Source organism: Equus asinus, chromosome 2 (genome assembly GCF_041296235.1).
Source record: "Equus asinus isolate D_3611 breed Donkey chromosome 2, EquAss-T2T_v2, whole genome shotgun sequence".
In the NCBI taxonomy this organism is placed as follows: domain Eukaryota; kingdom Metazoa; phylum Chordata; class Mammalia; order Perissodactyla; family Equidae; genus Equus; species Equus asinus.
In genome coordinates, this window is record NC_091791.1 from 15,339,372 (window position 1) to 15,364,958 (window position 25,587).

Consider the following 25,587-nt stretch of genomic DNA (forward strand, 5'->3'; position numbering starts at 1 on the left):
ATACAGATTTTTAAAACATGAAGCAGAGAGACAGTGGTCTAAGTATATTTTTATCCCTTAAGTGTTTGGTCTGTGTCTCAGACTCAGATGTTCTTGTGCCCATATTTCACAAATAGATATTTATTTACTGAAAACATCCCCTAATTCTTTCATCCTTCCCTCTCTCTCAAATGTATTATGTAAATAGCTGTTTATGAATTTTAGATATGGATGTGGAATTTTTTTCTGTATGTATTTTACTTTGTAAATGTCTAGGCATCATATTAGTAATTATAGCAGTTCCTTTCTTCCAGTAATTAATTTGGTTTCACACAGAAAGGGATGAGACATCTTTCTCTTCCTTAAAGTGATGAAAAGTTTAATAATTTATTAAAAGTGGAAAAGAAGCTTCTTAAATTCTAGTTATACATTCATGCACCTAGAGAAGAGTTGGATTTTTACTAATTATTTAGAATCTACACATTTTATTTCTTAGATCATAAGGCAGCCAGTAATCTCCTGTCTATCTTTTTCTTTCTCCCAAAGATCCCTCATGTCCATGATCCGGAAGCGATCCCACCCGAGTGGCAGTGGTGCTAAGAAAGAAAAGGCAGCTCAGCCAGAAACAAGTAAGTCTCATCCGCCTTGGTTTACCCTAAGTAGTTGATGGTGTACAATTTTTCAACAATACACACATTTGTTGAGTTCTATGACTATGAACAGATCGTTGCGGGAGGGATGTGAACTTAACAGCTATAAGAACGAACCACATAAGTCGTTGCCTTCCTGTAGCTTATTGTCTAGAGCAGATAAACATGCACACGTCACTGCAATGTGAGGTATGCTGGGAAAGGTGTTTTCATTAAGTGACGAAGTACTTTGGGGTGTGAAGGAAAGAGAGGGAGTAATTGCAAATGAGGCATTTGAGGAAAGGCTTTTTGAGTTGATAGCAAGTGAACTGAGACTTTCTCAGGCACCTACCTACTGTGTACCACTCCAGTGCTGTGTACCGGAGATACAAGACACAAAACTTACATTTGAGTGAGGTAACCAGTAACCATCCAAATAAATATATAATTATTTAAATACAGTTTTGATCAGTACTATGGAGGAAGAGTACAAGTTTCTAAGAGATCGTGGAGGTGGCCTGCTGGTGTCAGAAAGTGATGTGTGAGCAGAGTAGTTGTGGATTTAGAAAGTCAGGGTGAGGGTATTTAGGATAAAAGTGGTTCACATGGAGGGGCAACAAATTCAAAGTCCAAAGTGGGAAGGAGCTTGGTATATTAGGAAACTGAAAGAAAGTTGTGTTACTAGAACATGGGGTCCAAGAGAGGAGGTCTGATAGGTAGGCAGGAGCCAAATTCTAGAGGCTGTGGTCAAGATTTTGAAATTTATCATAAGGGCAGTAGAAGTTTTAAGTAGGGGTGTAACACGACGACATTTGTCTTTTTTAAAAAATCTCACTGGCTGCAGTGAAGAGAACAGAGAACAGGCTGGAAAGGAATGAGAGTGGATGAAGGGAGACTATTGCAGCCATTCAGAGGAATGTTGATGGTGGCTTAGACGACGGTGGTAGCAGTAGAGACAGAAAGAAATGGATAAATTCAGGAATGACTCAGGGAGGTAAAATTCACAGGACTCTGATTCACTGCAGAGGGAGTTGTTGAGGATAATATGAAGAGATGGAATGGAGGGAGAGGGCTTTCCTGTGGCTGGGTGGAGTCAGTTCACAGAGCTGTGTGCAGTTTTGTGTGCAGCCACAGTGAGCGCACAAGGTTGGAATGCTCGGGCCACGTCTTGGGCCTTTCTGCCTGAGAACTGTAGAACCCAAATTAAATGCAACAGTGTATGCTCAACACCTGCTAGTTACAAAGCATTGTAGATTTGCCTGGTTCAAGCCCAGCCAGGTGTAAACTTCTGGGCCCCGTTTTCCTGCCTCCAGGTTTCATTGCTCCAGTCCATCCATCTTCATATCATTGGCAGTGTGGCATTCCCAGATCATAGGTCTAATCACATTGTGTTCATCTTATGACATTCTGTGCTTCTCACTGCATCAGAATAGAATGCACACTCTATAGTCTGCTTACAAACAGTTCTCTGCTTTTACTTCAGCCTCATTTCTCATTACCCCTGTCCCACCTTATGGCTGGACCATTACCTCTAAGCCCCCTATGCATTTGCTCCTGTCTTTCCTCATTCCACAGTGTTCCCCCGCCCTTCCTCTAGTCAGAGCTTTCTCATGCAAGGTGCTGTTCTAATTCCCTATCTCCCATGAGGGTTCCAGGCAATTTGTGTGTTCCGGGCTCTTCCTCTTATTCCTCTTATTTCTCTTATTTATTAGTATTAGTATTAATAATCTAAAATGAATGGGCTCATTACTGTGTATTGCTATAGCGTTTTGCTTCAAGTTTTGTTATAAGGATTTAATGTCCCATCCCTCAGCCTCTGCTCTGGTGTTCGAGTTATTTCCATATCTCTCCTCCTGAACAGATTGCAGACTCTTTGAAGATTTACTCTTCTCTGCAGCCTCCCACAGCTTCCTTGCATATTGAATGAATTGAAGTTTAGACTTAGTCTTTTCTTTCTTAGCAAGTACCTCAAAGCACTGTTACAAACGAAAACTGTTTGATTTCATCTATATGAATTGACTTTCTGTGCCTGCCTCCTGCAGTCCTTTGGAAACTATTCCTCTGTGTAATAATGCAGCTGAAAGGCAAATTCTGTTTTGCACAAGGTGTTGCAGGATTCAGAAGTCCTGCCTTTGGTGATCTGCAGGGCAGCCCTGCTTTTGGGTTACTGCCTATAAGCCTTCCTTGACACTGTAATTAAAATCAAAATTTTGTTTGTTTCAGTATTGTTTTGGGACAATTGGTAGGCCTTATAGGGTCAGGAGGGCAGTCAGAATAAAATGATTTCCCCTTCTACGTAAATTACATTATTAGCTTGTCAACCTTGACAGCACCCTTAAATTTTTTAAAAAAAGTATTCTAGACCTTATTAACCCCCAGTGTTAGAAACTATACAGTTTTCCTTATGAAAATGATGTTTCATTTATAATTCATGAAATGTGGTAGGATTTTCTCCCTCATCCTTGAACTATGGGATCATTACTTTGGGAATCTGGGTAGTTACTGATAGAGAAGTTGCTCATGAGATTTTAAACTGGAGCCACCCTAAAATCATACTGCCTTAAATGATATGTACCATAACCACCCATTATTGGAGCCTCTCTTTGTCTGGCAAGGTAATTTATAGTGTCTTGTTAATAGTTCACGCTAAAAACAGTTGAATGAATAAACCAACAATGATTAAATGCACGATACATGAATGTAGACCCTCAGACACTGGACTCATCTGTGACCTTTTGGAGTTTGCATTTATAACGTATGGACCAGTGTTGCTATCACAGTTTTTTCTTTTGCTGGTGTCTTATGGTGGCTTTTACTAGACGGTGGGTGTGCTCGTCAGAGCTTATGAATGGAGAAACTTTTATTGCTAGGTTACGGCTATTAAAAAACTTGATTGTAAGGAAGGTGTGTGGAATATTTCAGAAGTAGTTTTAAGGTCTAAATATAAGAAGTTATTACAAGCTTTGAAGTCATTACTCTAATTTTGATAAGAAGGCATTTATTGCACAGATTCTGAAATTGCAGTGGTATGCCTGCTGTTTATCATATATTTAGTTCATTAATTGATTGATTGATTCTTTCCTCAGTTTGCTAACCTATAGGATGGGGATAATAGTTTCTGTTTCATGGGGTTCTTGTGAGAATTAATGAACCTCACAACATGTAGTGTTTAGTGTAGTAGAAAATACTCAAAATGATAGCTAAAAAGACAGTGTACCAACCACGCTGTGAGGGGCAGAAGTCCTTATTCAGCAGCCTCTTGTGATCATTGTAGTTAAGGAAATTTCCTTAACTTTATGACCTTAGGTCAAATTCAGACTTATTCAACCATGGTATGTTCTTTAGAAATTTCGTACATCACAGTGGCGTAAGATTTTTTTTTAGTACCTTTTAAAAAATGTTAGTGAAAGAGAAGAGTAATCCTGTGGAATTTAGAAGTGCATTTTAGTTTCTTTTAGGTAATAACAAAAGGTTTTATTGAGCAAAAAGGTGATGGTTTGTCTGTGGGTTTTTTTTTTTTAGGAGCTAACTTATTTTTCAAGTGGGTCTTAAAAGTTAAGCCTCAATTAATTACATGTAGCTTTCTGATCCGAGACTGACCTTGAAGCACTAACTCAAAGAACATTTGATTTTATTTTCCCGTGGCAGTTCAATAACATTAGACCTGTTGTCTTCATTTGTCCCTTTTCTTTAATCTCCAGTATCCTGCATATTTCTATTGTCCCCCTGATTACACGCTTTTGTGAGACAATTACCAACTGTGTGATTGCAGAAAGAATTACAAAACATACCATGAGCTCTCTGTAGGTGATTCTTGCAGATTTATTAGAACTGCTTAATAGTTTAGAAGTTCATATAGATTGCTTTTTGCTGGTTCAAAAACAGGGTTGGCGAGAGAGAGAAAAAAGCTTGTGCAGCTAACCTAGTGTTGCCCTTGTATTGTGTCCGAGTAGGGAATCTGATAAGAGTGATTTCTTTTCCTTAAGACCAATTAAGTCTTTACATTTGAAAAAGACAGAAATTAAAGCCTGGTTTACAATCTGTATACAATACAGATAGTGGCACTTCTCTGAATTATCACTATGATTCTGGCAAGCAAAAATAAGAAACTACTTTAAATTCCTGCTATGTTAGATGCTGCAGCAGATTTGAATGGTGTTGACCATAATTCTCCATCTGTCTGCCTTAATTAGTTTTTGTATGGTGCATGTAATTGGGTCTCAGTCATTCCTTACAGAGTGCTAATCTGTTTGTAGGCGGCGTTCCTGTTGCCATGCAGCTCTTCCCAGGTCTCACTCAAAATGGCAGCCTTTCTGAAAATCAAATGTTTTTTGAAGATTTTTTTTAAAATTCCCAAAAGTAAATTCCATACCCATACCAGGTGCTTGAATGACAGATCTGGGTTTTCTCTCCCCTGATTTTGAGTAAGGTCAGCAAAAGCATGGTGTAGTGCATAATAGGTATTCAGATATAAAATGAGTGAGTGAGTGAAAGAATGAATGAATGAATTCCCCTCCATAGTAATGTTATTGCCTGTCCCCTTGTTGGTGTTTGTGAGCCAGCCGCAGAAACTGCCCAAGAAAGTGCTATTTAAGGGCACATAGTTGATCTGCCCACAGTTTTGTTCTGACCTTGGTGCCTTATTTCCCGTGTTGTCTGGCAGGAGATACTTTTTTTGTCTTCTGGATCTGAAAGATGTCGTTTGGATTACCGAGAAATTTTAATTCCCAGCATTTCAATGGCTTGTGAGGATGACAGAACACTACTTGAAGTCAGGACTGTATCAGAAAACCTAGATTATGTGATGAATGTAGCAGCAATCCCATCACTGTGGCTGTAGAGATGAGGATAATGGAACCTTCTAGATTCTCTTGGTTGCACCTTAGTCATCTATATAAGAGGAACAGCTACCGAGAGTTAGAGGGAAGTCCGGCCGCGTAGCAGAAAAATAAGCCATGATTTAGGCCTCCTTAGCACAAAGCCAGCCTGACACTCCTGTTAAGTAGCTTGGGGATATAGTTGTGATTGCCTCCACTGAGAAGCCATTCTTTTGGGACTTCGTTATTTCTGCTCAAATAGTAAAAAGATTAACAGCCATTTAAATCCAAAACTTTAACAAGTCAGTCAGTAGATAGATACTTGCTGAGTGCCCGCAATATGGCCCACAAGTCTGTTAAAGATTCTGATTGGAAGGTCTTTATGAGATACTTAAATATATTGGCTGCAGTGAGTTAGATGGAAGGAAACACAAGATGTAGAAATGCGTTGATGGTGTTAAATGTTCCAAAAATGATTCAGTGCTTTTGGTCAAGCTCTTCTGCAAAAGAGACAAATTTCACTATTCTGATCAACAGGTTTAAGCTCATCTCAGGAGCATTAATCAAATTGATACATACTTCAACAGCTTTATTGTTTTTACAGAAAAGTAGTGCAAAGATTAGACAATGGACAGTTGAAATTTTTAAATCAAATTTAATTACTTAATTGCACTTGTTTCTGGATGTGTGTTTTCTTTTAACATTGACAGTTTTAAAAGACTAGAAAAAGATTTGCTTAAATGTTTTCTTCCCATGTGATTCCTAAACAAAAGATGGCAGTTTAATAGTAGATTTTACCTATTTGCTGCTCATCTTTGACAGTGGATTTCTTCAAACAAGTAAAAGATCTCTTTGATCCTTTTTTTTCAAGTGGGCTTTTTGACAGTTATACCTTCTTTGGGCTGCTTTCTTTGACATAGGATGTACTGTAAGTTATAAAAACATCTGCGAGGCAAAGATGAATGATTTTGGGGGGTTAGGTATAAAGTTGGGCTTTTAAAAATCTGGAGAAATTCAGGTCTGTCATTATGCTGAAAAATGGAACAAAATCCATTGTTTAACATAGATGACCTGATATGGACTTTTAGGCTACAAATTAGACCTTAAATTTTGTGACTTATTTTTCAAAGCAGATCTTTTATTAAAAGATTTTTTATTAAAGACAATGTTTCTACCTGGCAGCTGTTAACATTGGTAGTTGTTGGTGTTTTGCGACTCTGAAAAACAACTGTGGTTAATTACATAGTGCAATCTAAATCACCAAAAATAGGAAGTAGCTGTTTTCTTGTAACATAAGATGATTTATGTGTGTGTTCTTTGAATAGCTGAGGAAGTCACAGATCTGAAGAGGCAAGCAGTTGAAGAGATGATGGATAGAATTAAAAAGGGAGTTCATCTTAGACCAGTTAATCAGACAGCCAGACCGAAGGAGAAGGTACGGAATGATTAAATGCTTTTTCACCCCTTGATATTTCCTTTTTCAAATGTAAAAATTTGAAATTTGATGAAAGCTACATCAGGATTGACTGTCAAATCTTAGGATAAGACTAATGTGTCGTGAAAGCCTTTACTTCCTTATAAGCATGTTTCGGGAGGACTCTCCTTGACCCATGGTGAACCTGAATCACTGTGGAAAGTAAGTAACACCTGTTATTGCGTGTGCTGTGCTGCCGTCTCCTTGAGAGAGACATTGATGTGAACTGTTATCCCATACAAATGACCATTATTATATCTTTTCTTTAATTCCTGGTTCTTTTGTATAATTCAACAAGTATTTATTGAGTATCTACTATGTGCCAGGGACTGTTTTAGGCACTGGGAATAAATCTGTAAACAAAAGAGAAAATCCTTGCCTTCCTGGGGCTTCTTTTTTAGTGTGTAGGGGAAGGGAACGAGGAGTGGGGATCACATCATAATGCCAGAACAGACCTAAGGCAACTTTTGAAAAATAGTGAGATTTATATGATTGTTTTCATTAATTTCACAGACCTCTTCCAGGTCACTTCAAGGAGAAACTGTTGTGTATAACTGCCATTAGCTGTCGTCTAAACTAGACCACAGTGAGCGCCAGGATCTATCGAAGTTCCTAGAATCTAGTTCAGTACTTCTCTCTTCCCTTTGTCCCATTTAAATAGACCCAATAATAGAGTTTTTGAAATTTTTCTTGAACAATGTTTTTTTCTTTCCTCACTCTAATAAGGTATCAACAGATGGATTCTCTTTCTTTTTCTTCTTCCTCTTTTAAACCAAACTTTATCATTCTTTCTTACTCTCAAGGATGGCCCTCCTCAACTGCTTCAGTTCCCCAGTATCATGACTGTTCTGTACAAATGTCACTGGGCTTTTCAAGTTGCCACTTTGTCACAGGCAGGCAAGATAGCCAAGCAAGACAGGAATGGCCATAGTGTGGAAAGGGGGTTGGAAAGAGGGAAAGAATTCTCAACTCCAAGACCAGATTTACATCTCATGAAATGGCAGCCATGGCCAACCCTGTAGGGTAATTCAGTTTTGTGCTAGTTTTCTGAGTAAAGGATGGAATACAGAACTGGAGGAGCAGCTGTGTGCGCACAGTCTGGCACAGCTGTTTCTGTGCTGCTGTCTGGTGACTGAGTGAAGAGCACTCTGGTTGGGGTTGAGGCCCTTGCACTATCCCCCAGCTTCCCAGGCTTTTTTCTCCACAAAATTGGGATAGCACCTGCCCTGTCTGACTCGGGGTTGTTGTCAGGATCAAATGGAATGCATCGTGAAAACACTTTAAAATGCAGGGTTTAAGTGGAAGCTTTCAAAAGAATACATTTTTATGACTTTCATGTCACAACTATTTTGGAGAGAATAAGCAAAACCAAACTATTACTATAGAAAAATACAATGTCATAAAGAAACAAAATTAGGTTAGAAAGAAAAATGTTGAAAAACTTAAATCGTAAGCAGTCAATATTCCCTAGTACTTTCATTTTCAGAATACAACCTTGTCCTTTTTTATTCTTACCATGACTCTTCCAACAGTTACACATTATTTAATGTCAGTTCAAAATCTGGAAAACAACTGAACAAGGATCAGTGGACGACTGGGTTTTCACTGGTAATCATTAAACTATGTAGATATAGTGCTGAATGACCTGGTCAGTAACCTTTAGGACAAATGGTCACTGCATGCTTGAGTACAGACTTCTCGTCCCAGTACCATCAGTGCTTTCCTAAAATGAAACAAGTCAGGAGTCTGCAGTCCAGGCTTCTAAAGGCTTATGCAGCCAGAGAGCACCTTCAGTGGCATTGTGGCACTTTTGAGTATGCCTTCAGCCAGGGCGTTTGTTCAGAAGTCACAGCCTGTCACCTGAACAGAAGTCAAGCCTGCCTTGTGAATACTAATTTAACCGCATATTTTCTAAATTTCTTGATGTTGATGATGGTGCTGGTATGGTTAAAATTAGTGTTTTAGAGCTTTTGACTGGCACTTATGACTGGCGCTGATGGCATGTATAATTTCACAGACAAGCTAAGCTATGAAAGTTGAACGCCTTAGTCTAATTTGTACACGAGCAGCAAACCTCTCTCTCTTTTTCCCACTGTCCATTTTTAAAAATTGGAAGGGGATCTTATTCTTTTATTATCTTTTGAGAGGAAAGGATTATAGGTTGCTATTAATCACTCCCATTTCTTGAGAGAGAAATTTTACCTCTTTTCCTGAAATGAGAGGCCTGAGAGGCTCCTTTCACTGTATCTTCGGGGTTTCTCTTCATCTCTGTCCTTTGAGAAAGCAAGTGATACAGGGGAGATCAGAGGTCTTTTTTGATCTTCTTTTCATGAGGGCCTCCTGCTAAATTTTCCCTCCATTAAATGAGTTGAGGGATACACAGATACTGTTGGGTATTGTGGGCACGCAAATATTACCCAGAACCTCATTTCAAATTATGTTGTTCCTGGTTCAGTCAGAAGAGAACTGGGCTTGTAATCAAGGCACCTGACTCCAATACAGCCTTCGGCAAGGTGTAACTCTCCTCATCAGTAAGATGAAGTGATTGGACTCCATACCCTCCGAGGTCTATTACTGCTTAGGTAGCTAGTGATGCTAATAGTCTTCTGTAAGCCAAGTTCTTTGCTGGTCCCTACTGTTGGCTCACTGCTGTTGTGAAATTCGTGAAATCAGATGTGCGAGTGCTCTGTAAGCCGGCCTCCACCTGGAGCTCACAGAGCTGAGAGAGGTTTTCTGCCCTGTTGCTTGCTTTCTGCTCTGCACTGCTGCCTTCCTAGTCCTCACTTGCTGGAAGAAGTCCAGTAATGCAAGTGGAGAAAAGTTTATTGTAAAAAGTTCTGAATAATTTGGAATTAAATCTTTGAAATCTGGTGTTTACCAAATCTTTTCTATGTATGATGATAATAGGAAGTAACAAAATGATGTTTAGAAGATGGTAGCTTGAGGCCTTTTGCTTTGAATAGTACTTCTGATTTACGTTTACCTGACACTTGGGAGCACTAACATGTCTAATACTTTTTCCTAACCATAAGACATAGAGCTGATTAAAAAATATAGTCAATATAAGCTACCACCTCTTTGCTGTGTAAAAATCTTTAAGTATTTTAAAACTGAATTACTCAGTAATTTTTTTTCTTTTTAAAATTGTAGCCAGACTCTTCAAAAGGCTCTGAAAGTGCAGTGAATGAACTGAAAGGAATACTGGTAAGAGTAGAACTCAGTTTATTTTTTAGTTAATGGGAAAATGAAAGGAGAATATTTTTAAAATCTATCTTTATGAATAATTGGTTCTGATATGTTTTATTTCCATTTACAATAAGCTTGATTTCTTCTGATGGTTCACTTGATTGTGCTATGAACTCCCCCATCGGGTGTGTTAATAATATATCAATACTCTGTTTCTATTCTAAAAGAATGGTTATGCTTTCAACAAAATCATTGTTTCCTGTTCTTGCCCTCTAATCCTTCAAGATAGTGTCAGGCCAGCTCTGAGATCAGTACATGCTTGTTAATAACAGAAATATAGTAGAGTCTCTTACAAGGATAGGGCTTAACTTTGAGGCATGAAAGTGGAATTCTTGGTGCCTAAATGTACATCTGAGCTCCCACCCAGATATGTTAGTATCAGGGTCACGGTCTCCTTTTTGTCACAGTTTAAAAAATTATTCGATGCTAAATTGGAGAATAAAATATAATTCTTTTTTTATGTTACTAATTTCATTTTCTAAAAGTAATTCATATTCATTGAAGAACATGCTTAATGCCATTTCGAGTTGTATTTCTTTTTTTCAAAGTTTGAGCTTTTGCCAACGGAATAAATGAGTACTGCCCTGTCGAGCAGTTGCTGTCAGAGACAAACGCCCCACTCCGAAAATGTTTCAGATACTAAGAGCTTGATTCTCAGATGCTCTTACAGTCTCAATACCAGTTATTATGCACAGGAAGTCAACAAACATGGGGGCGGAGGTACAGAACTAATATTCCCATGTTTGTTGTTACTGTGCTAATTATGCATTGCATGTAGACATCCACATAATTGTGGTAAACAAAATTATTTTCATCAAGCATGAAACAGTAGACTTGGCTCAGAATGGCCTAATTAGTCTGCATTAGTTTTAGGTGAGTGGAATTAGGGCTAAAGAGAGGTATAGCGCTAACAGTGGTGGTCTGCCTACAGAATAAAGCGTGAAAACCATTGGAAAAGTATGTGGTTATTATCTAACAGATTCTTTAATGAGAAGATTTTGTCTTCCAGTGTTCTGTTAAGGAGAACTCCTTACGACAGTCCCATTTGTTGTCTCTACGTTGTCATACTAATTCCTATTCATGAAGATGTCCCCAGGGGCACTGTGAGGTTCTGGGGTGTATTCTGAGCATCAGTGAAAGAGTAAACTCTACTGAGTTTGACTTTTTAAAAATTAGGTTTATTTGAAAAATCAGACATCTATAAGGAGATACACATAATTTTGATTACCCAAGATATCCCTCTCCCTGGTAATGCTGTATGATAGCAAGTTTCCTGATTGATAGCATAGCTCTTAAAGATCATATTCACTATACAGTTGTATTCACTATAATTTTGTGCCACTTCGAGGAGAGAAGTTTGTGAAATGGAATTTTGTGAAATCATTTACAAATTATAAAGATTGTCAAAACATCTTCTTTTTCTGCAGATTGCCCCCATTCTCCTTGCCCTGATTTATCATTAGATTTGTCTACCTTATCTGGCATTAATGTATCACTAAAGCTGTTATTCTGGCAATATTTTTTTTTTGCATTAAGTTTTTTTTAAAAGTGGAACTCACGATGCTCTCCCCTATTCTTCTTTGCTAAACGGCAGCTCTCCACTACCCCTATAGGAGTTTCCTTTGAGGGATGATGACTCCCAGTCAGTTGGGGCCAAGAAACCATACAACTTCTTCTAAGAGCGAGAGAAAGGAAGCCCATGTTAGATGGGGCTTTGTCGGTGCTTCTTGCTGGAGTTCAGACTATTAGGATCATCAAAGTCAGTACCCAGCAAAGCACATGACACCAGCCTCACACTTGTGGCATGTGAGAGACAAATGTGAAAAGCCTACAGATTGTGCATTGAGGTGGAAAGTGAGCACCTGTACCAAGAGATGCCAAGAAACAGTGTTCAGTTCTGTTGCAGAACAGAAACCAGGAATAAGCTCAACGTGGGGGTGTTTTTGCTGAAATGAAAGGCAACCTGAGTTGTAAGGGACATCCACAACTTAGAGATTTGGCCTATTGCTGAAAGTTAGCCCATGGGTAGAAAACAGATCTGTGATTTGAGGGGTTGGAAAACCTCACTCTATTTTGAGTTGTACAGTTTTAAAGTGTCGGTGTTGACTGAACTTATTTTTTCAAGCTTATTTACACTTAATTTTTTAGAGCTGTGTATTTTGTAGTTAAAAAATATATAGTTATTTTCTCATAGTTGCACACCTCATTTTGCAAACCTCTTGAGTCACCCCAGGCATTTAAAGCCACTCAAAGTGGAAACGGCAATTTCTGAAGAGTGAATCAATGCAAATTACTCCAAAAGTCTCTTCTCAAGTTCAGTTGCCTCTGAATCAAAGAAATAAAAATAGCTTTAAAAAAATTCTCTTTCAGGTTGTTTTTGAGCATCTTCAGTTTTTCACAGTACCCAGGGATTTTTGAATAGTTAATTTTGCCACCTGACAATTAGATTAGTCAGTATCATTAATATTTAACTAACATGGGGACTGAGATTGTTCAATGATCAAAGTGGTTTGAAGTAGACTTAGAGTACTGTTCTGGGAAGAAGAGCGAAGTTCAAGGTCCAGCCCTGTCGCTGACTTCTTGTGGGACCCGGGCCAAACCCCGAGGCACAGAATTTGAATTCTCTTCCCTATAGAGTGAAGGAATTGTATGTACCACATGGTTTCTGGGTTAATCTCTGTCTCAAATTTTATGATTATAATATAATTAGATAATCAAGACAATCTTGGTAGTTTATTAGCTGAGCTCCTTGATCATTTCAGTTGAGAGTCATGCAGAAAGCTTTCTTTCCTCCATAATTGCCTCCATATTTATAGTTCACCCATATATTGACTGAATCAACCATGTCAGTCAGTGAATGGAGAAGAAAGTTTGAGATTCAAAGATTAGCACTTGGAAAATGGATTCTTTCAGTATCCGGTATGATGAGAGGGTAGCTCACCACAGTCAGGAATTTGGGGAAGTAATCCTAGTATCCAAATGAAAAATAGAGAATATTGTGAAAGATAAATTCTTCAATAAAAGGTAAAAGGTATCCTTGAAAGAAAAAGACACATATCATTTTCTTGAATTAACTCCAGCCCTTGGGGAAATCACAGACTGTCCTTGACATTCACATAATGTTGTTGTTTTATGAGTTATTTTAATAGCAATGGCCATAAGTTTTTCAAATATCTATTTACAAAGGCATACAGCTGGTAAGTTTTTTAAAATTATAAACACAAACGATTTGGGAATAGCTTTTCTACTACATTTTTTTCAAATTTATCTAAACTGGCTTTAGTTCTGTCTTCTTTACCTTGTCAGTGTCAATCCTGTCTTACTATGTAACTCCTTGGTGAGTAGGTACAGATCTGCACTGTTAACTGTTAAATAAATAAACCAAGTCACCAAATTTTGAATTATAAAGTAAGCCATTATAGTGGTACATGTAATGTGATTTTCCTTTGAATACATTTTATGAATTTTTGCAGTAAATGAAAAGCAGAAAGAGGTACTTCCAGGGGGAGAGGATTGTCTGCTTGATTAAAATATGAGCCTTGTCTAAGTATTGTACATACCAGTTTTGCTTAGGCAGCTGACAGCTAAAGAATATACTCTCCTAATCTTGTTAGTCAATTTCCCTCCTGACAACGGGCTGCTTTTCAATAACTGTGCAGTTAGGGGGGTAAAAACCTTTCCAAACCAAACAACAAAATAATCTGTGTCATATGAGATTTGTAACTACCTAATTTTACAAGGTACTTTTTTTTGTTTTATAGGCTAAAGAAGAAACATGAGTTGCCATTTTTAGCCAGTAGAATTGTTAGAATCCTTTAGGAAGTTGGGGTGTGTGTGTGGAGGGGGGCAGGTTTGTGCAGGGAGCAGGATTAAGGCAATCCCATAGTGACCTGAAGTGACAAAGGCTGGTAGCCTTGGTGGACAAAAACCTTCTGACTCTGGCATGAAGTCTGGCAGGTTATACTGCACTGACGGTTCTGATATGCTCTGATCAAAGGATTGTGGTTTTCCTGGCTTCCCCCTCAAGCCTGTGGCACAGCTGAGGAGGGCCATTTCAGAGAAATAATAGGCGTTTCTTATGAAAGAAAATGGACCACTTGTAATGATCGGGTGCTAAGTCCTTACACCTAAGAAGTACATCGCCCATTGTTCTGTACAAACACCTGACTGGTAGTCGAGATGGAGAGCCATAGCTCTCCCTCCGTAATATACTTCCTAGAGGGACCAGGGCAGGGAACTACTGCCTGGCTGTTTCTCTGTCATCTTGAAAGTCAGTACCAATTTTAGCAGGAGCACAGCTTTACGGCATCTCTTGTTTCCTTCAGTATCTTCTGTACCCCAAATATACATTCACTGCCTCCTCTGTTAGGAATATGAAATTACAGTGCTGGGCCCTTCCTCGCCTCCCTGTACGATTATAACGTTTCCTCTTTCACAGTGAAGTTAAGGTGTGCTGAGTGCAGCACTTCTTTGGGTAGCCCACTGGAGAGCATTATGTGCCTCCTTTGGCAGCCACGATACCAGTTGTGCAGCCAGGGTCATTCTCTCTGAAGAAATCAGCCACACATTTTTCAGTGGCACAAGTAGCTCTTGGCTGCCGTATCAAGATAACCTTCTAAGGTGAGTTCAGTATATCCGTTCTCTTCTCCATGAGATCGACCAACACAGATCAGAATCTTAATCATCGATGTGCAGGTACCTTCCCACTGCTGAATTTCAGTTAGCTCGTCAAGAGATGTTCTTGTTCTGTTCTTTTGATACAAAAGCTAACATCTTAGATCATCAATAGCACCTTCTTAAATGATCTAACACTATGTGTTGTTGAAAATATGCACATTAAAATATATATATATATATATGTAGCAAATTCATTTTATTTCTTAATTCCATTCAAATTCTGGTAATGTTTTAGTGGTTTGATTTTTATCTTCTTTTGTATATTGTATTAAGACATTAACCTTTTTGTTTTGTTTTCACTTTAGGGGACACTTAACAAATCCAGTAGTTCAAGAAGCATAAAATCCCTTGACACTGAAAACAGTGAAACTGAGTTAGAAAGGATTTTGCGTCGCAGAAAGGTGACAGCAGAAGCAGATAGCAGTAGTAAGCTGGTTTGAATTCTCAACGGTTCTACTCTTTCTCTCTGAAGCATCTTCCTTTAAGTCCCTTTTTAACATGAAATGAATCTTTCAAGCTTTTTATCGGATTCTTTTTAATGTGAGTGAGAAGTATTGGATGGGCAAAGGTACTTATGAATATCTCATAAGAACTCTTATGTATTTTTATTTGTTGGCATATTTATTGATTTATTTGTAGGTAATCAGGCTTTATAGATCTGGTTTGCTTCATGCACAGCACCCTTGTGTAAAGACATGTGGGATGGCCTTTGGTAGCACTGTAGCATTGAGGACAGGCTCCAGAACCAGACTGCATGAGTCTGAATCCTACCTCTGCCATTTATTCGCTGCCTGCCCTTAAGCAAATTACTCAACTTTTCTGTGCCTCAGTTTCTTTATCTATAAAATGAGGACAGTAAAGCACTACCTCATAGGATTATTCTAGGTATTGAGTCAGTCAATATATGAGAAGTGCTTAGCACTGTTCCTGGCACAAAGTCAGCACAGAATAATTAGTAGTAATAGTAATAATTACACATCAGTTACGAATGCAGAGAAATCATCTTTATTCTTCATACCCATTTTGTTTATCGTCTCTGCCTGTGAACCAAGTGAATGAGAAATTCCAGCTCTGTCACCAACTGTAAATGACCATCTGAGCAGTTCTCATGCTCACAGTTTGCATTGTGTCATGATACACATGCATTAGACCTCAAAATCTGTTCCAAAACTAATTTTGTCTGTCTGAAACTTTTTTCCATCAGCTTGGTCATGGAAATTAGCAGAAACCTTTATGAGGTTTTTCTCTTGTGGCCAGGAGGGTGGCATTGAAAAACTACGCTAAAGTAAAATGAATCAGCAACCATAGTTCATGGGCTCAGGTCATCAGGTCATCATTTAGACTCAGGTCATCAACTCCGGTTAGTCCGGCAACAGTTTAAATTTGCATTGAGTCATGTTTACCAAGTTTAACTTGCTAAACTATTAAGGATTTGGGTTTTTATAGTCGAGCTCTAGTTTTCACATAAGAAGTTACTCAAACAATTGAGTAAATTGATTCCTTGAACTGCGAGCAGCATAATACCAGACAAACCTTTGTTATAAAAAGATGAAACCTTTGTTTCCTTCTTGAAAAAAAAAATTAGCCATGCAGTTTTTAGTTTGGTCTGGAAATTCTGATGTTAATACGCCATAAGAATTCCCCCCTCCTCTGAAAAATAACCACCTCTCAGGAAAATTAAGGGTGCCATAAGAGTTTTTTTCTTAAGATTGCATTACAAGCATTTGCCAGCCTCCATAATGAAGCATATTCATTTTGTGGCTTAATCAGTGACTTCATCACCTCTTCAGACATTTCATCCTTGAAATACGTATGTAGCCATCATTATCTTCTAGGACTTTCTGGATGCCATTTTAGTGCTCTGGCATTTACATTTTATATTTTGCCACTGACCCTTTTGTTCCTCCAGAAACATTCTTTCTTCACTCATGAACTTGGTTAAACATGCAGCACTCACTAGTTCAGAGTTAGTTTTCAATGGGAGAAATGAGGAAACATTTTCATTTCAGTCAATATGGAAATTGGAATATTTAAAAGGGAGGAGAAAGGTAGGAACATGTTTTATAGGCATGGTGAGAATCTTTCATTTTATTTATTATATTCCACCAATATACAAACATTCAATGTATCACTTGACGGAAGTTAGAATAAGAGATATATATTCAATAGAATCATTAATATTTGGATAGGAAAATAGGAACTGTGTAATGGCAGGGTGGAGAGGAAACATACTGAGGGAGTAATTGTAATTGAGTAGAAATTTTCTTTTGAGCTCCCTAGTAGCCAAAGCCAAAAAAAGGGGGGGAGGAGCAGGGGAGAGGAAACAAACTTACAAATTCTATCATCTAGTAAAAGAAATCATACCTTTTTTGAGGGACAGTACGAATATTTTCCTGGCATCAAACTGCAGGAGATATTTAACATATAAATCCTTTTATAAAGGTCATGGAATGACAAAGTGAAAGTCTGTTTGGGGGAGGGTGGGAATGAGAAGCTAAAGGAGCATGGTGGGAGCAAATTACAGAGATGAGTTTCATAGGTTTGTGCCTCAGGTGTACTTGAAGCTCTGAGATTTTTTATTCCGCACACAAAGGCTTATGGGAAAGCTAAATGTGGGGTCACAAAGTGGAGAAAGGAAGCATCATGAGAGAGGCAGAGACAGCTTGAGGTTTGCAGAACTCAGATCTCAGGTTAGTTGGTCTCTCCCCCAGGGGCCAGTGAAGCCACTTCCTTGTTAGATTTTTTTTTGGACTTGTTTTTCCCTTGTTTTACCTAGACTTGCGGCCTACCAAACTGACATTTTACAGTGCAGCAAGTGCCTCTGGGAAAACACTGGGCAGCTTAAACAGGATGCAATAATCATCATCATCATCTTAAACATTTTTCTTTCTTTACTTTTGTGTGTACAAAAAATAAGAGCTCTGGCTCAGCTCACCCACTCTCCCTCTTTTTTAATTGGCTTCAGTTGCAGAACCAGCAGCAGGCATTGGTGTAGTCGGAAACAGATCTTGCTTTCCTCCAAGAACAGATTGTTTAAAGCTATCTAGTGTTGCAGTCAACAATTATCCAAGGGGTGAATACAGCTGCTCTGGAGTAAATCTTGAATTCAGTTTCATATTCATATTTTCAGGAGCTTTCTTTCTTGATTTTTATGTCCCTCTCTTTACTTCCACATCCCCATGCAACATGAGGTTTATCATAGGTGAGAGAGAGAGGCCTTTTGAACTAGAATATTCAATGATGTCACAAACTTGTCTGCCCAGATGGTATAGATGAAATAAATGAGGAAGACAGACACTGACACTTTGTGAGCTGAGGCTTTCCGCTAGACCAGAGGGGATTTGTGTCTCCCACTTGGAGTAAAGCTAAAGGAGGTGCAACAAGAGAATGTGTGAACAATTTTCCAGCCCCTCTTAGAGAGGCTTTTCAAATTAGAACTTCATCTTTGGAGTTGATATGTTGTAATACATCAGACACATTCATATACAAATGTATGATAATGATCAGGGATTAGTTAGCATTTTGGATTGTACCCACTGGTACTTTCCATTTTAGGAGATGATCTGAGATTTCTTAAGGATAGACTGCCAATTTTTTCCTCTTCTTAGTGGCACCTTTCAAGGTTGTCCTCTAGCTTCATTTTTAGAAGTTCTAACCTTATTTTTACATTTGTGTAATCTGTATTGCTTTGTATGAATTTGTATTTCATAGATCTCTTTGTTTTAAAAGGATTCCTTCCAGAGTATCAAGAAAGACACACTAGAATCTTGCTTTGAAAAAAGCTGTCTAGGATAGTATCTTTCTAACTAGAGATAGAAAAAAGTTTAGCTTCAATACCCAGAATTTTTAGATTGATTTGCCAATAATTTCAGTGATAAGCCCAATTATAGTTTTTTAATCCTGTCCCAAAGAGCAGAAAAGTCCAGAAGGTAAACAGCCAAACTCTTTGCTGCTTAATTTTTATAATCCTGTGTCTGTCCTTTAACAGGAAAGAAATCCACTTACTTCTCAATCACATTAAAATGAAAATGTTCGTAAAAGCTGTTTAATACTTATGAAGCCTTCATGAGCCTTTTAAAAAGAGCCTTTTGACATTGTTCCATTTTCTGTTTAAAGTGCAGAGCTGAGTTTTGGGGAGAATTAACTCTTGAGAGGCCAAATGGATCAAGTAGGGCTGTCAGAAATCCATACTCTATGAGAAGAAAAGAGTTTTCACAATTCCAGTGTTTCTAAGGACTCTGGTCAGTGAGAGACCCATGGCCTGGGATTTTGTGGTTTCTTAAAGGTCTGTACACAATTCCTCAGCATGGTCCTGGTGCATTGAAAAGCCGTAGTACCACCAAAGCAGAGCAGATTTGTGAGAAGAACGTTTTTCAGCATGCTCTTGAAATTTTAACAAAACTTGGCCTTTTCACTTCCTGAGGGATTTTCAGCTAATCTGTTTTTCAGTACCATATTAATAAGCATCGCACAGAATTATTAAACTTGAGGTATGTGTTTGGTTTTAAGGTCCAACCGGGATTTTAGCCACCTCAGAGTCCAAATCCATGCCAGTGTTGGGTTCTGTATCCAGTGTAACAAAAACAGCCTTGAACAAGAAAACTCTGGAGGCAGAATTCAACAGCCCGTCTCCCCCAACACCTGAGCCAGGTGAAGGGGCGTGTAAATTGGAAGGATGCACAAGTTCCAAGGTTACATTTCTGTAAGTAATGATGCTCTTTACTAAGTAGTGTGTAGAAGAATCTGTGATGACTAACTTGTGTGCTACTTTGCTTTATTCTCTTTAGAGAAATTTTGATTTGGTTAGCATAAATACTTTTCTTCCTTGATTTGATGAGCCAGCTTCTGAGTGTAGGCTCCTAGCTTAGAGATCTTATTCTGATCCAAAGCAGATATATGTGAACTGGTTTGGTAATCTGGTTCTTCTTCTACACAAAGAATTGACGTGGATGATAATTACTCAGCATCAGAAAACACTTAATCATTCTTTCAAGATTAAATGCTTAGATCATCCCTCTTAATGGTTCATGAGCAGCCGAAGAAGATACTAGATCTTTCAGAAGATACTAGGTCTTCAAACATACTTTGAAGGGTATGTTTTTACAGTCTTATTTTCTGGTCCTGAGTTAAAGCTGTGCCTTAATATTGCTCTATCCCGAGAATGAAATGATATGATGTACAATGTTATCTACATAGACTTGCTTGAAAGTGGCACTTTGATTGTCAAAGAGTTAATCCTGCTACTGAATGTGTTTCAGACAGATCTGGTGGAGGATCAATTTGTTTTATAACAATGGCAAGCTCTTTTTGAAATTAGTCTAGTTTTGCTTTAGTTGTCTTGCCGGGATGTCAGCTGGTTTGTCACTTAAAGAAAAGGAAGAGTTGAGACAAATCAGATCAGCCGAATATTATAATCACGGTTAATTAAACCTCTGATTTCCTGTTCTATCGGGAGAGAAAGAACCTTTTTTTGTAGCTCTATCTGTCTTAGTTTAAAAGGTGAAGCCTGGACAAATGAAGTTGAAATTCAATTTAGATCTATTTTTGCCAACTGGTGTTTTCTTCCACTCTTGCTTTCTCTCCTTGGTACTATTAACTTTTTCTTTCTCTTTTGGAATGAATGGCCTTCTTTGCTGATTTACAGTTTTATCTAATTTCATTGTGTTGAAAAGCACATTTTCTCCTGCAGTCGTGTATTTCTTTTCTTTTGACTAGAGTCATTTGAACAGTTCTAACGGAAAGATGATCTATATTCATTCTTCATCTTTCCTATTAAATTTGTTTAACACCTAATTTGACATCAACAATCTGGCTACATTTGAACCAATATCCAGACACAAAAGCAATTTGGCTGAGACAAGTTAGTTTCTGAGAAATGCTTCAGTGTGTGTGTATAGATTTTTTTCCTTTACCATTTTACACAGATAATCTTAATCAGAAAATACTGCAACTCCTTCCTCCTTTTGTCTGCCTTTTATTCTCCAAAAGTAAGTGGAAATTACATTTCCGAGAAAGGAAATGAAATAACTGCAGGCCCAAGGTCTGCAAAATGTGTGTTGAATTGACAGTGAAAAGGATCCATGTGTTGACAGACACAGTTGTTAGATGCCATAAAGGCCTATGTGGAGCTCAATTTATTTCTCATCTTGCTTGTTCAATGACTGCTTAAGAGACACGTTTCAATTTAATTTATCTACTTAAAGCACTAATACAAATACTCTGTGCTGCTGTATTAACTTTTAAACTTTGTAACCTAATGCTTGATTATTCAGTTCTTGACATTCTTTAGCTGAAATAACTAATGCCATGTATTTTCATATTGACAGTCATTTAGCACAGAAGAGTACCTTTCTGAAAAGTCTGTTTCTTAAGTCAATTAGTCCATCCAAATGAATCTGAGTGTTTTGTGTTTGTACCTGGTAATTATTCACTTCCCAGACAGCCACACTTCATTCATTTATGTTCAGACCTAGCTTTTTAATGAGTAAAAGAAGTTTAACTTAATGTAGTTACATGTAAGCTTTAAAAGTAAAAAACTCATGTGATTTGTCAGAATTCCCTGAAACTGGTCTGGCTGCCAGGAATGAGAATGGTTATTTTCAGGGCTGTTTCAGGCTGGCTTTGACTCATAAGTTCACTCTGTTATACTAACCATAAAGTAGAGGCAACTACATTGTCTTGCCTCATAGACCTGAATTGTCAAAGCACTTTGAAGTCAGATCAGTAATTCAAAAGTGAAATGTTTCCTTTGCTTTTTAAAACTTGTCTTTGCACTCTAGTAATTGCACCTTTATTTTGATCTGTGGTGACACCACCTTAGCATTTAAGGTGAGTGGCTCTTGACAGGGACTCAAGGTCAAGGGAGGATCTCAATGACAGTGGCTTCTGATGCATGCGTTCTTTTTTTTGAGGAAGATTAGCCCTGAGCTAACATCTGCTGCCAATCCTCCTCGTTTTGCTGAGGAAGACTGCCCCTGAGCTAACATCCATGCCCATCTTCCTCTGCTTTATACGTGGGATGCCTACCACAGCATGGCTTGCCAAGCTGTGCCATGTCCGCACCCGGGATCTGAACGAGTGAACCCTGGGCCACCGAACTTGCGCACTTAACCCCTGCGCCACCGGGCTGGCCCCCATATGTTCTTATACATGTGCACACACATACTCACATGAACGCTCTCACACACGCCCTCACACATCCGTCCCTATCACTCCTACCCTCTCTTCCTCCCTTCACTTTGGCCTCTCTGACCAGGTATGGTTCCACCCTAGCCCTTTGCTTTTGCCGTCTTCTCTGCCTAGTACGCACTTCCCCCAGTAGCTACATGACTGACTTTCTCACCTCCATCATTCCTTTGCTCAAATGTCATCTTTTCAGTGAGCCTTACCCTGACCACCTCATTTAAAATTGTAACTCTTCTTCTCCTAAACTCTGATTCCCCCTTACCCTACTCCATTTTTCCCCATAGCAGTTATCTTCTAACATACTATGTACTTTATGATATTTACTGCTTATTTTCTCTCTTCCCCTGCTAGAATATAAGCTCCATGAGGGTAGGGATTTTTTTTTTCTATTTTGTTCACTGGTGCATCTCAAACATCTGGAACAATTCCTGCCTTATGGTAGGCTCTCAGTGAATACGTGTTGAATAAATGAGTATATTTTTAGTATCAATAAAACAGAATATCAGTTAATTAGAATACTCAACTATTCATTACTCAACAGTCACACACATACACAAGCTAAATGGTAGAGAGTTTTGTTTGTTGTTTGGTCTTTTAAACATTTTTAAGTGCCCAGTAATCATTTACATTCAGCTCACTGTCGCATATCTTCGGCATCTTGTACCTACATGAGATAAAGTTAACAGAGACAAGAGAACATCCAGGTGTAAAAGAAAGTTTCCGCTATGCTCACTTGATTGGCCTCAGGTTGACAGGAAAGTTTGCTAACCTACTAAAAAAGGTTTTAAATGTAAGGGTAGAAACAAAGATGTTTTCTGCATGGGATCTTCACTTAACCGGAACATTAAATAACTTTAAACTATTCCTGGAGAGTTTTTCCTTCTCTTAATCAGTTCTTAAAATCAACCTGTGTATGTGTTCGAAATAATTGAGTAACTCCTGTCTGGTAAATTATAGAGCCAGAGATAGACAAATTTGTCTCCTAAGGACTTATGAGAAGGAAAGAGACACTTTTAATACTTAATTGCAAGGATTAATTAAAATTAACATTCTTGTCACCAGCCTAAGCAAAGCAAGGTGTTTTTTTAAGAAAAAAGAAGAAAAAGATAATTGGGACTTGGAGAAGCCTAATTATTTCTATTTTAATAATAGTTTTAGAAATATTTGTGTCCTGTTAATTATTTCTAATACGTATATACTATCTAGTAATAATATCTTAAATCTGAGAAGTTAAATTTCATTACTTCCAATTAGTTATAATTCAGACAGGAATTCTGCTCATAGTCTCCCTTTAGGCTGTGAAGGGTAAAGAACTGACCAAGCAAATGAACAATATAAACCTGATTTTTGCTTTCACGCTCTTTCCTGTTGATCTGGATTAATCTGACAATGTTAAAGTATAGTAAAACTCATTGATTCAAGCTAATCAATGAATGGGACGGTCAATATAAAATAGGGAAAATTTCAAATTATAGAATTTTTAAAAGATAACTATGTTATTACTTTCAGACATCTACAGTACCTGGAAACAGGCTGTGTTGTGTGGGGTCAGAAAAACGAGTGATTAGTATTTTCACCAATAAAAGCCTGTAGACTAGAGAGGAGTAACAAGGAGACACAATGCGATGGTTTGTAAGACAGTGCCTTTCATCTGTGCACAGGGTGGCAGGTAACACCGGGTTATTTCCAGAACTGGAGCCTGCAGTCAGACTAGGGTTCAGATCTTTGGTTTGGCCTTTACTATCTTTTATGACTTTGAGCAAGTTATTTAATCTGACTCTGTTTCCTCACGTGTAAAATGTGGGTAGTAACACCTACCTTGTAGCATTGTCATGTAAATTAGATAATATATGAAAAGTATTTCAATAAATTCGTTTTCTACCTTATGTCAAAATTATAATGCTGGGCCATTACTGGATAATCAAGGACACCTGGGTTATTGGCTGGGCCAGGTTTCCTTGGGAAAGTCATGTGACCTCTCTATTTTGTTTTCTTTTTGTTATGTTTTTTCTTATCTAAAATTGAAGCAAGCAGATTAGACACTCTCCAGAGTCCCTGTCAGCTCTAGAACCCCAATATGGGGTTCCTCACAAATATGGTTGCTTGGTAAAGATGTTCACAGGATAAGGAACAAGAGTTAGGCACGTATTTTCTACCTATAACATGTCTCTCAATATAGATTTACAGTAAAACACACACAAACCTAGAAATGTAAAATAATTAATTTTTAAGCTACATGATCAGAACTTACAAGTTCTAACCAAAGTGATAGTTATCCTTCAGAGTAGTACCCTTAGGGGTCAGGATCCTCATTCGAACCCTGTCATTATTGCTCCAAATGCTGTTAGACCTATTTGGATGAGAGAGACCTGATTGCAGAGGAAATAAATTGGGCAGTCTTTGCTGTCTGTTTATTTTGGGGTGGAGAAAGTGGGTGAGAAGAGTGCTTTAGAGCCACTCCGCTGGTCCTAGAAGAGAATTAATGTCAGTATTTATTTTGGTCAAAAAATGATATGGCCCATTTTAATCATTTAACATGTTTCCAAATGACTTTGGCTTTTGAAATCGGATTCAATTTTTGGAAATAGCCATGAGTTTGGCACTATTGTAGATGTATTTTTTTTAAATGTGACACAGACACTTGACATGCCTCCCAATCACATGTACAGAGAAAAGTACCGTGTAGTAAAGTCAAGTCAAAGGTGGTCGGTGCCTGACCTTTCTTCTTTTACTCCAGTAAGGTTGACTCCTTCCACATTTACACATTCCGCGGTATTGATTAGTGGGTAACTAAGAAATGAATATTTTATAAACAAACGTAAGTTGACAGTAAGAAAACACAGTATGCCTAGTTATGGGTAAGATTGTCTTCCATTTTAATCCAGTGTGAGGTACCTGAAACATGTTAGCTTTATTATTGACAGAACGCGGAAGCCTAATGTTCTTGATTGATACAGGTAAAGTAAAGAGGGAACACATTTTGGAGGTAAAACCTTCCATTGTATGTGTTCTTCTTCTTCTTTTAGGTAATATTTTCTATTATTCTTCATCAATATATGTTAAGATATATCCATATTATAATATCCATCCAAGAGGAAATGTGCTTAAATTGCTGTAAGCAGTATGTGTATGTTGATTATACAGTATGTATATGATGATATGATGGAGGCTATGGATAATGAAACCAATTTCCAGCTTGGAGGTTCAGGATCTTGGAATTTGCTTCCATGACGTTTTGTTGTTGCTACTATATTTCACTAATATTTATTAAGCCAGATAATTTCATGTGTTATTTTAATTCTTCCAAGTAGAGAGATTGGACATTATCTCCATTCTACAGATGAGAAAATTGAGGCTCAGTGAGGGAAACAAATTGCCCCAAATTCTGTTCTTAATCGATAGTTGGGTCAGATTTCATTTGAACCTTTTTCATTCTATCTCCAACACCCATGCTTTTTGAACTACAGCATATTGCACTGAGTACATTAAGAGCTTGAGGAGTGGGAAGGAAGAAAGTGACCATAGGTTTCTTCTATAGGAAGCAACAGTTCTGCAGTGAAATTGCTCCATTAGACCTATG

General features: G+C 38.0%; 1 protein-coding gene across 3 annotated transcripts in view; it reads left to right on the forward strand.

Annotated features, from left to right (window-relative positions):
- Nucleotides 1-25,587, forward strand: part of SHTN1 (shootin 1) — a 95,662-nt gene that overhangs the window by 59,680 nt on the left and 10,395 nt on the right. For 2 of the 3 annotated variants that reach the window (XM_014849260.3, XM_044750192.2), the window contains exons 12-16: nt 526-608; nt 6,751-6,860; nt 10,050-10,103; nt 15,128-15,248; nt 19,332-19,524. In XM_014849260.3, coding sequence (XP_014704746.1) covers nt 526-608; nt 6,751-6,860; nt 10,050-10,103; nt 15,128-15,248; nt 19,332-19,524 — 561 coding nt within the window. The remainder of the gene's footprint in view (nt 1-525; nt 609-6,750; nt 6,861-10,049; nt 10,104-15,127; nt 15,249-19,331; nt 19,525-25,587) is intronic. The other variant, XM_014849262.3, reaches the window with a different exon arrangement.